Here is a 12,779-nt window from a genome sequence, read left to right as displayed (position 1 = left end):
GCTAAAATTAACATAATTTGATAATAATTACGGTATAAGAAAGATATGATAATTCACGAGCTATAGATTAAACTTTTTTTAATTGCTTTTTTTCAGAGGTTAAATCAGGAGTGATGACAAAACAAGAGACAACAGTTCTGGTTGGAGGAGATATCACACTTGTCTGCAGTGCAGAAAAATATCTTTTTACCAACCTAACATGGTTCTATCCATCTGGAGATGCTGTGCCGACAGACCTGGCAGCGCTGTCCCATAAAGAGCATACTACTCATCTCTCACTGACTCTCAGAAATGTGACCAAGGAGCAGGCTGGATATTACAATTGCTCGGCTGAGAATCAATATACAGAAGAAAAAGTGCAGAGGACAAGTAAACTCATAGTACTAGGTGGGTGGTGGAGAAATCAGGTTTATTCCAGAAAACTTGATAGAATTCAGTCGTCTTTTCAATCACTGCAACTTTACTATGTATTACTATTACAATGTATGTAAGCCTGTATTTTTCCGACTTAAGATGCACCGAGTTTAGACAACAGAAAATAAGGGATAATGGTCTAGGGTTATGAAAGGCATAATACTATCAGCTCTGATGTTCTAGCGTAGTGGAGTGGTTAAAGGGGTGGCCCATCGGACAAAGTTTTTACTAGCATGCTAAGTATGGTGTAAAACATTTTAAAAAATCGATACCCTCATCGCTGTCATTCCGAAATCTACCGAGCAGTTGCTGGGCTACACCTCCTGCTCCAGTCTTGACACACAGAAAATAACAGGAGATGACTGCTGCAAACATTGGTTGGCTGAGGTCGAGTCTGGACCAGAAAGTTAAACAAGCACTCCCACAAAAAAATTATATTCTGTGACCTGTTAGGAAGACGCTATAGTGAAGGCAATCTTCTTGTCAGTGACTGTATTTGTGAGTTAAAGCCTCCCTTCTTACCCTCAGCTGTGTCATGTGACTCTCCAAACAACACAGCATGTGTAGACAGGAAGTCAGTTTCTCTATGTATTCCTATGGGAGCCTTAATGTCAGTCTCATAGGAATGAATAGAGAAGTAACTGACTTGCTGCCCTGTGTCAGTTGGAGAGGCAGAGTGTTGGTCACGTGACACAGCTGAGGATCAGAAGGGTGGTTATAACTCACAAATACAATCACCAGTGAGAAGATTACTTTCCCTACAGTTTACATCTGGGAGTGCTTCTTTAAGAGTAGACCAGCAGGGACCTGATAAGTGTTAGAATAGCAATGGCAGGGGATTCGTGAGGGTGGATATTGATTTTTTTATTGTTTGACACTATTTTTATCATTTTGCTAAAGTTTTTGCCTGACGGGAACACCCCTTAAATTTTTAATCTGCTGGAGGTTTAGGTTAAAAAAGAGTGGTAAATAACTGATTATCTTTACTCACCTCCTCAGGCATCAGCTAGGTGTCATGCTATGTCCTGCCTCTGACAGAAAGCTGAACACCCTGCTGAAAGTGCACCTGTCAACACAAAATGCAGCACAGTCTGCAGGCTGCATGTTTTTCAGCAGGATGAGCTGAGCAGATTGATACTTAGTTTCAGATTTAGTAAAACTTGTAATTTATGCAATTATATCACTACTTCTTCAGACTTAGGTTCTATATGGGGAAAGGTGTTAATAGTGATTGATAGCATTCCCTGTTTGTGTACAGACATACCTGTCAGTCACTGATAGCTGTACACAGGGTGGTCTTGAGATCAGAAAAAGCAGTGATATAAATGTATAAATTACAAGTTATACTGAATCTTTTCCCACTAAATTATATATCCATCTGATCAGCTTCTCCTGCCTTATAACCAGGCTCGGACTGGCCTACAGGGGTACAGGTGAATACCCCAGTGGGCCCCTGAGCAAGGTGGACCTCTAGTCTCCCACTCCCTGCACAAGTGGCACATAACACAGTAGACTGACTGTACTACATATAGATAAGCAGTCTACAGCACCTTAAGAAACGACCTAGTTTATTATTATAGACACATTCATGGGTATGATTCATTTATAGGTACAGAGGCTGGACAGCCGGTATCCTCCTTTCCCAGGGACCTGCCTTCTCAATGTTGCTGCAGGGATCCCCATAATCAATCATCTTGTAGTGTTTTGCTGCAGTTTGAGCAGATCATATTTGGATGTATCAGTATGGCGGGCCCCCAAAATAGATTTTACTGGTGGGCCCTAGACAGTCCAGTCCAACACTGCCTATAACCTACAGTAAACAGTAAATTGCACTGCATTTCATGGTGACAGGAAACTGTAAGGGGGGCTCTCTCATCACCAGTACCCCCTAAATTCTGACTATAAGACACACACACACACATACACATTTCTGACCAAGATGTTTCTAGCTACAATGCTTCTTAAAGTACAAAAAAAAAACTGTATATAAAAATTCATTGTGATCTGGTATATTACTAACAAAAACTAAAATTCCATCCAAAGACCTAAAAATAAATGGTTTTAAATTATATGTACATAATTTAAAATTAAATTATGTACATATATAAAGCACAGATTTTCAGCTGCATGTTGATGATTTAAGGGTAATACTAAATGAAAACTGAGAAACCACACAAACGATTTCAGAAGAGCTGATTCACAAGTTCTATAATTAAGACATGTCCAAAAATATCCCAGAATTACCACAACTTGCTCGGTCTCTGCCATAATTATTACTACGAGAATAGGGAAATAATTTTCAGACTTGATTAGCTAGTAAAGTTATGAAATTCTCCTGTGAGACATTTTTGCATATTAAGTGCCAAAATATGTTTTGTTGCTTATTGATAATACTAATTACATTTGTATTTTCAATTGGTTTATATACTGATACATTGTGTATGATGCATGAAATATACTATTTTTATTTCTGTAAGTACCTTTTTGATTCAGGATTTCATAGCATTTTATAGTTATTTTTGTTAGAAAAAATCCATAGTAAGTCTGTTGTATTTGCAGTTCTCTTTTACATTTCATATTAATTTCACATAGTACTTTAGGTATTATTGACATTTCAGTAGCATGGCCTCACGCCTAGGTCATCCGTAAATAGTAAAATTTTTATTGAGTACAAGTTGATAGTTATTTTTGTACTTTAATGTATCAGTGTTCCTGACTGTTCTATTTTATTGCAGACAAGCAGGCTCCATGGGTGGTGCAGCACCTTGAAAACACAATAGTAAACAGCAGTAGCACACTGTTCCTGGAATGTAAAGTCAATGGGAATCCCTCACCCACCATTACTTGGCTGAAGAATGGCCTTGTGATTAGACGAGCTTCAGGTATGAAAAGTATTGGTCTGTGTGCAGCACTAAATAACATGCTCTTTCACCTCTACAATCAACATTAAAGGGGTTGCTTTATCAAGGCACTTTTTTCAATAATTCGGACAGTTCCAGTTCCGGACATCAATATTTAATGTGTAGTTGGATGACCTTGTTATAAATGGACAACACAGGTTTCACCTAAATGATATCCATTCTTTAGGAGCTCCCAAAGGGTGGGAAGGTTATGTTATACAAGGACTTTTTGATTAATTCTCCATATCTTTACCCGACTACTGTAACACATTCCTATAGAAATAGTGGGTTCTTATTTTTTGTCACTGCAAGACTAATTTCACAACTGTATAATTTCCAATTTCTTACTGAAGCAAAATCACTTTCTTAGCTTTCATATCTACAGTCGTGGCCAAAAGTTTTGAGAATTAGATAAATATTGGAAATTGGAAAAGTTGCTGCTTAAGTTTTTATAATAGCAATTTGCATATACTCCAGAATGTTATGAAGAGTGATCAGATGAATTGCATAGTCCTTCTTTGCCATGAAAATTAACTTAATCCCCAAAAAACCTTTCCACTGCATTTCATTGCTGTCATTAAAGGACCTGCTGAGATCATTTCAGTAATCGTCTTGTTAACTCAGGTGAGAATGTTGACGAGCACAAGGCTGGAGATCATTATGTCAGGCTGATTGGGTTAAAATGGCAGACTTGACAAGTTAAAAGGAGGGTGATGCTTGAAATCATTGTTCTTCCATTGTTAACCATGGTGACCTGCAAATAAAACCGTGCAGCCATCATTGCGTTGCATAAAAATGGCTTCACAGGCAAGGATATTGTGGCTACTAAGACTGCACCTCAATCAACAATTTATAGGATCATCAAGAACTTCAAGGAAAGAGGTTCAATTCTTGTTAAGAAGGCTTCAGGGCGTCCAAGAAAGTCCAGCAAGCGCCAAGATTGTCTCCTAAAGAGGATTCAGCTGCGGGATCGGAGTGCCACCAGTGCAGAGCTTGCTCAGGAATGGCAGTAGGCAGGTGTGAGAGCATCTGCACGCACAGTGAGGCGAAGACTTTTGGAAGATGGCCTGGTGTCAAGAAGGCCAGCAAAGAAGCCACTTCTCTCCAAAAAAAACATCAGGGACAGATTGATCTTCTGTAGAAAGTATGGTGAATGGACTGCTGAGGACTGGGGCAAAGTCATATTCTCCGATGAAGTCTCTTTCCGATTGTTTGGGGCATCTGGAAAAAGGCTTGTCCGGAGAAGAAAAGGTGAGCGCTACCATCAGTCCTGTGTCATGCCAACAGTAAAGCATCCTGAGACCATTCATGTGTGGGGTTGCTTCTCATCCAAGGGAGTGGGCTCACTCACAATTTTGCCCAAAAACACAGCCATGAATAAAGAATGGTACCAAAACACCCTCCAACAGCAACTTCTTCCAACAATCCAACAACAGTTTGGTGAAGAACAATGCATTTTCCAGCACGATGAAGCACTGTGCCATAAGGCAAAAGTGATAACTAAGTGGCTCGGGGATCAAAACGTTGACATTTTGGGTCCATGGCCTGGAAACTCACCAGATCTTAATCCCATTGAGAACTTGTGGTCAATCCTCAAGAGGCGGGTGGACAAACAAAAACCCACTAATTCTGACAAACTCCAAGAAGTGATTATGAAAGAATGGGTTGCTATCAGTCAGGAATTGGCCCAGAAGTTGAGAGCATGCCCAGTCGAATTGCAGAGGTCCTGAAAAAGAAGGGCCAACACTGCAAATACTGACTCTTTGCATAACTGTCATGTAATTGTCGATAAAAGCCTTTGAAACGTATAAAGTGCGTGTAATTATATTTCACTACATCACAGAAACAACTGAAACAAAGATCTAAAGGCAGTTTAGCAGCAAACTTTGTGAAAACTAATATTTGTGTCATTCTCAAAACTTTTGGCCACGACTGTAGATGCTTTAATCAGGTGGCTTATATGTCAGCTGTTATCTTCTAACACTCCCTTATAAAAATTACTATATCCCTGCTCAAAGTATGGACTGCACAGGTATGCGGTCTCATTCTAAATAACATCAAATACCTTCAACAAGACCTAGAAAATTATTAAAACATAACTTTTACTTCTTAGGATTAAAATAAATACAAAATGAGCTAAAAAAAAGCTGTGAAATACATTCAGTAAAATGGTATAACATTACCCTATGCACCTATATACAAAATGGTATGACGATACCGTATGCACCTATATACAGTGATTCCTGGAGAAAAATTGGAATGATCTTACCAAATCCAGGAATATGGACTGTAACTTCTGTCTATTGCAGTGCCGTCCTTTGGTAGTTGTGAAGAGGCGGATGCTTGTATCAGCGTTGCTTACTTCAGGGACTGGAACTACAAGACCCTTACTGTTAACCCTACCTAGGAATGGGTGGGGGGCTAGTTGTCCCTATCTGTACATATATTGCTGTCACGGTTCCTCCTGTGAGAGAGGTGAGAAGATCGGATAGACTTGCTGCACTTGAGGCTATCTGACAGGTCTCTCTGTTTTCCTCTATGTATGTTGTTGTTTGGCAGGATCTCACCTCTCCTCAGGTGCCGCTCCTTATCAGTGATGAGGCTCTATTTAGATCCGCCTCACACTGCTGACCAAGCGGTTGATAGTTTCTGCTTGGAGTTGCTAGTGCTGGTTTGTCTTGGATCTCCTGATTCTCCATACATCTCTAAGCTTAGTACTTGTTGCCTTTGCTGTTTCTTATTTTCTGGTGTGTGTTGTTTCTAGGCCTCAGGGAGACGCAGGTTCCTTCATTCTGGAAGGAACCAGCTGTCTCATCCCTGCTACCTATCCTTGGGCTCGTCAGTTTTAGCAGGGCTTTAGGTATCCGGTGTATGAGTATTTCCACCATCAGGATCTGCTCATACTGGCAGGAGTTAGGGAAAGGCCTAGGGATTACTAGGAGGTCACCATCCCTCTTCCTTAGCTATTGAGGCCTAGATTGTTGTCAATTCGTTGTGGTGTGCATTTGGTGTTTTCCTTTCCCCTTAACCTGTGACAATTGCTAGGCAGGGACAACTAGCCTCCCACCCATTCCTAGGTAGGGTTAACAGTATGGGTCTTGTAGTTCCAGTCCCTAAAGTAAGCAACGCTGATACAAGCATCCGCCTCTTCACGACTACCAAAGGACGCCACTGCAATAGACAGAAGTTACAGTCCTTGTTCCTGGATTTGGTAAGATCATTCAAATTTTTCTCCAGGAATCATTGTATATAGGTGCATACGGTATCGTCATACCATTTTGTATATAGGTGCATACGGTAATGTTATACCATTTTACTGAATGTATTTCACCTCTTTTCTTAGCTCATTTTGTATTTATTTTAATCCTAAGAAGCAAAAGTTATGTTTTAATAATTTTCCAGGTCTTGTTGAGGGTAATTGAACACTCCCTTATACCCTCCTTTAACCTAGTACATAAATTACGCTTTTTCATCTTCTTTTATAACTTTTGTATCTTGTATGTATTAGTCTGCTTTGCCATGTACATATCTCAGGAATTCACAGACCCTTCCCTTATCCTTCAGTTATCATGTGCAATGCCAGCATTTTATACAGCACATTACAGATAATGTTAGTTCAGTGGCATCATTCCCTACCCCACGAAAGAGTAACATGAAATTAAAAATATGAATATTACAGATTATGTCAAAGTCTGAGATTTTATCACATGCCCTGATTTATTAATTGCTGCGATATCTTAGAGTATTGCTTATTTTCAATTGGCCCAAGAGATTTTCTATATGGCACCATAGTTCAATCGCACATGTTTCTAGGCACCCAAGTATTCTGAGGTCACTTCCATTAAAAAACAACCCCCCGCCCCCCCATTTACTGTATATTATACTGGACTCCAGGAAGACATCAAAGGATTTGAAGAAAACACATGTGGACACAGAACAAGATCTACTTAGATATTACATAAGTCTGTTTGCTGTAGTATTTCATAACTTTAGCCAAAAAGACTAGAAAAAAAACATTAATTTATATTTCAATGTTTCACTCTGAACGTTTTCCATACAAAATCAAGTGAACACTCCAACATTTTCTGAAGCAGTCTAGATTGCCGCACTCTGAGATTTCCAAGTGTTTTCAAAGCCCATGGAGAAAGCCCTCATTGCTGTGTGTGTGTTCTACAGCAGTGGCTCCCCATCTTCTAATACCAAGTACCTCCCTACTCAAACAAATTTAACCAGAGGTTTCCTACAATACAAACTGATCCCAGGATAAGGGATAAGCATCTGATCGATAACCTGATCATGAGAATGGGGTCCCCTTTTCCCTGAATGACTGGAGCAACAGGTGGAGCATGCACACTGACACTGTGGGCATCGTACAGTGCTTGGTGATTTCCAGTGGTCCCACAGAGAGTGAATGGAGCAGCAGCATGCATGCTCAACATGAGACTCAGATGAGGGGGGAACAGATACCCCATTCTCATGATCATTTGTATTGTTAGCATTTGCCTGGTTTGTTTGTAAAGTACATCAGGTAAAAATGCCATGAGTTGCTGATTTATTAGCTCTGTTTCTGTTCCCACTTCATACCACGTGATCTGCACTGAGAACCCTACAGTGTCTGCTGTGTAGTCTGGAGGTCAGTGTCTCTATGCAAGCTTATGAGATGCTCAATGTGAGTATCATAGTCTTGCATAGAGATACTGACTTCTGGTGGACACTGTAGGATTTTGGAGAGTCAGCATTCATACATCCACTTGCTCCTGATAACTGGTCCAATAATATGCCCCTGTAAATGGGCCATAATACAATCTGAAATCATATTAGGATGTATTTACACTGGTATCATGGCATACCTCTTTAAAGGGTCCATGAGAGATATGAAAGGTCCACCATAATCCTTTATGATTTTTCTCACTCCCTAATAATTTGTAATGGGTCTATCGGGCATAAATAGAATAGGTCTACCTGTTCTGACCACCAAAGAGCAGGAGAAAGCTATTCATCTACACATAGGGGGAGATTTATCAAAAGCGTTGTAAAGGAAACCTGGCTTATTGAGATTCCACCTTTCATTTTTCAGAGCTCCTTTGGAAAATGAAAGGATCAATCTGATTGGTTGCTATGGACAATTAAAGCAGTTTTTATTTGCACCATTTTTGATAAATCTTCCCCATAGTATATTTCAAGGTATTCTTATGTTAAACATATCAGAATTTTTTTTTGTACAAATGGATTTAGAATTTACTTCAACGGCAAAGCATGTTGTCAATATAGAACATTCCTTTTTATAGCTATGCTTTATAATACTAAAGTCCCTATGCCTTATAATAATAAAGGTAAGTCTCTTCTTTTAGGAATAACATTGCTTTACAATAACAGTCTGATGATTGAGAGAGTGAAAAAAGATGATGAGGGCTTATATGAGTGCCATGCAGACAATGAAATGGGACATACCAACACTTCTGCCTACATCACTATTCGAGGTGAGCAGCTCGTCCTAAGATATTTTGGTTTCATATGGTACTATAATACAATATATACGGGCTTTTGCCATTTTGTGAAATATACTACATCATTCGAAGTTTGTCCTAATGCCAATTGTACTAAACTTTTTGCAGGTGGAGAAGAAAAATCTAACATAGAAGTTATCATCCTTGTATGCACAGGTGTGGCAGCCACGTTATTCTGGCTTCTTCTCACCCTCTTCATAAGAAAACTGAAAAAGGTAAAGGGAACTATAGCAAACTTGTTAAAGAAGGAAGTAGTCTTCTTCCCTTTTGACCTTCCCAACCCTTTGGGTCCTTACAATGAAGGGCTAAAACTTTTCAAAAACCAATAAATCCCTACAGTAGGACTTCAATGTGTGATTTGGTAGGGATCCAACCGTGCTGATCAGAAGTATTCTACTTGAATGGAACGGAGCTACAGTAACAGGCACAGTCACCCCTGTGGACAAGCTGCATTCACTTTCGCACCTTGGCCCCTTCAGGCTACCTGTACACATGAATTACGAGCAGTTTTTGCACTCAGATTCTTGTACAAAAAAACTTAGCATGGTACAGTACCAGTAAAGTGTATGAAATGTCTTCTTCTGTGTGGAAATGTACCTGCCATGGTGGATTTAGAAATATGCAGCATTTCAATTATGCTTGCGATTTTTGGTGCAGATTTCACCCTTTTCAGTGGAAAGGTTAGATCTGCGGCAAAACTGCATCAAATCCGCACCAAAAATAACAAGTAACACTGTTTTTGGTGGGAAAACACACAAAAATTCACACCGAAATTTGTGCGGCTTTTCTGTTGGTAAACCTGCACCCCGTGTTCAGGTAGCCTCAGTCTGCTGATAGGCCAGAGGTTCCCACCAATCAAGCATGGTTGAGATAGACCACCAGTATTTACATTTTTGGAAAAATACCTTTAATATTCAAATATAGAGCAGATACTAACAATCACATAAAAAGCATATCATGATTCTTATAAAATTATAAATATTAATGTTTTACATGGACAAGATATGTCATAATGTGATGATCTGAATATAATCGGAAAAAAGAGTGACAAAAACCCATCTGGCAAAAGATATTTTTATCTCTTCATCCGTCATTACTTTTTCTGCATTATTTTTTGTTCAGTCCCAATAAATTAATAGAATTTACCAAGGCCCTGGCTCCTACTGTCAACTAGAGGATAGTTATGAAGTTATACTATGTTAAAACACTCCTGCTTGAGGCAGTTACATATGAGGAGTGTTTGACAGCATGGTAGCCTGCTGGTATCAGTGAATTAGTGCCCTTTTAGAGGGCTTAAATCATGTATAGGGCATGTAATGGAACGCCTTACAGCCTGCAATGGCACTCTGTAAAGATATGGAGAAGCAGGGAGCAAACTGCGACTTCTTAATTGTCATCCCCGAGACAATCAGCTTCCCTGCTCAGGCTTTCTGCATTCTTGTCTCCTCAACAGCCACATGCCTCAGAAATTAAAACAGGCTACCTGTCTATTATTATGGATCCTGATGAGATGCCACTGGACGAGCAGTGCGAAAGACTGCCCTATGACAGCAGCAAGTGGGAATTTCCTCGAGATAGGCTGAGTCTTGGTAAGTGCCATCCTTGTTGCCTGATAGAACCGATGCCATAACACAGGGATGGCCAACCTGAGGCTCTCCAGCTGTTGCAAAACTACAACTCCCAGCATGCCCAGACAGCCTATAGCTATCAGCCTACAGCAGGGCATGGTGGGAGTTGAAGTTTTACAACAGCTGGAGAGCCACAGGTTGGCCATGTCTGCCATAACAGCATGCTCTATCACAAAGGCCTAAAACAGGCTTGCATTAATCCATTTTTCCTTAGCTGTCATATCCAGGTCTATTAGTGAAAATAAAAGTTAAATGGGTCTATTTATAATAATATGAAGCTATTTTAAAGTTACCTTGAATTAGGACAAGCAAGCCACATGTGTGGTGGTATCAAAAAGAGAGAATCTTAAAGGGAACCTGTCACTGGGATTTTGTGTATAGAGCTGAGGACATGGGTTGCTAGATGGCCGCTAGCACATCCGCAATACCCAGTCCCCATAGCTTTGTGTGCTTTTATTGTGTAAAAAAAAAACAATTTGATACATATGAAAATTAACCTGCGAGGAATCCTGTCCCCGACTCATCTCACGTACAGGACTCATCTCAGGTTAATTTGCATATGTTTAAAATTTGTTTTTTTACACAATAAAAGCACACAAGAGCATTGGGTTACATTGGTGGAAAGATACAAACTCTATGTGCTCACCTGTGCTAGTTGTGCTAAACAGGCACAACCCTGGTGTTGGCATGGTATAAGGTATATGTGTCTTCTTGCTACAGCAGTCTGTAGTACTGGGAAGGGGGTATACATCCAATCCCCCTCCAGTGGAAGGTGAATTAGCTCAAGAAAAAAAATGGAGTTTCAAGGATGCTTGCTGGAATGAGGACTCTCGGGTGAGGGTAAGTCATTGGAATAGATTCTATTTTGGCTAGTGCCTTTCTCAAATAAAAAACCTGGCCTGAGCAATGCACTAGCCCAGTGCCAAATGTCATAGCCAAAATAAAGATTATTCAGTCCCCACCCCAAGTGTCCTCATTCCAGAAAGCTTTCCTGAAACTCAATTTTTTCTTGAATTGTTTCATAAATTGAGCTCATTACATGCTCAGTAATCTGACCGTATAAAAGGACCCTTAACGGAATTTATTTATTCAAGTAGCATATGGACATGTAGAGACTGTAATGCTGCTACAGGTGAGTCAAAAATAGTATTAATGGCTCATCTCAGGGCATCACCTAAACATGGTGGAAAACACTGGAATTTTGTAAAGACCCAATGAACAACATAATGGTATACAACTGAAACAGATTTTTTTTATGGTTTTCTGGTCTTATGCTTGGGCCTAACCTGTAAATAATACAAGCAAGGTCCATCATTCCTCTTCCTTTCCTAAATGTGGTAGAGTTTAGTCATCTGATATACATATATAATATAGCACTCAGTCTGACTCCAGCAGCCTTACGAACAGCATACAGGATACTTGCTCTTAATTATTATGACATTATATTATAAACTGTTATTCTTTGGATATGTACGGGATGAAAGGTTAAACAAATTCAGTTGATAGTGTCTAATGTCTTATGCATGTTGTGGATCCCATACCTCTTCATCTGTGTATACATACATCTCATCTTCTGGTCTTATGGTGAATGTTAATCTCTCTCCATGCTGTCATCACACTGAGGTTTCCTCTTATCTTTGTTGGCCAAACTTTGGTTTCTATCACAAGGGAGGAATGAAACCATTGCTGTGAATTCCTTGATGACCTGCACATTCCTTTACCTCTGAGTAATTGAAATTGATCTTCTTAATCTGTGTAGAAACACATAAATATTGGGCAGGCGTGCAACATGTGTGGTTGCCAGATTTCTACACCCAGCCTAAATTCTTAAAGGAAATTTATCTCCAATCACACAACACAGAAGTTGAAGGTGAAAAGTGAGCTATTAGTTCACAGATCTTGACCTTCTGCTGAGTGTCCCACACGCTGCGATACATTATTAGGAATGTGCTTACTACAGGTTATGCATCAGCTCCTTCATTTCACCAGCTTTGTATGGTTGAAATCCTCAGCTTTGAATTCTTTCATCATTTCCTACCTACTGTTTAGTCTCTTCCAATACTTTAGTATCTAAAGATTACATTTTCAATTGCATGTGCTTGTTAAGGTTCACTTTTATGTCATTCAGTCTTAATTTTTACATGGGCCTGTGGGACTTTGCATGACTCTTCTTCTTGACTTTTACGTCTAGGTAAAACACTGGGTCACGGTGCTTTCGGGAAGGTGGTGGAAGCCTCTGCTTTTGGCATTGATAAAAGTTCTACTTGCAAAACAGTTGCTGTTAAGATGCTTAAAGGTATTAATTCCAATTGAGTTTTTCGAGTGTCAGA

General features: G+C 39.7%; 1 protein-coding gene across 1 annotated transcript in view; it reads left to right on the top strand.

The window, feature by feature from the left end:
• LOC120977993 (vascular endothelial growth factor receptor kdr-like) overlaps window positions 1-12,779 on the top strand; it is a 207,603-nt gene that overhangs the window by 151,195 nt on the left and 43,629 nt on the right. The window contains exons 13-18 of the mRNA XM_040406207.1: window positions 97-387; window positions 3,150-3,296; window positions 8,666-8,794; window positions 8,930-9,036; window positions 10,275-10,410; window positions 12,641-12,745. Of these exons, the coding sequence (XP_040262141.1) occupies window positions 97-387; window positions 3,150-3,296; window positions 8,666-8,794; window positions 8,930-9,036; window positions 10,275-10,410; window positions 12,641-12,745 (915 nt within the window). The remainder of the gene's footprint in view (window positions 1-96; window positions 388-3,149; window positions 3,297-8,665; window positions 8,795-8,929; window positions 9,037-10,274; window positions 10,411-12,640; window positions 12,746-12,779) is intronic.

This window comes from Bufo bufo, chromosome 8 (genome assembly GCF_905171765.1).
Source record: "Bufo bufo chromosome 8, aBufBuf1.1, whole genome shotgun sequence".
In the NCBI taxonomy this organism is placed as follows: Eukaryota; Metazoa; Chordata; class Amphibia; order Anura; family Bufonidae; genus Bufo; species Bufo bufo.
Note: the sequence above shows the minus strand (reverse complement) of the source record. Positions and strands in the feature narration are given on the sequence as shown.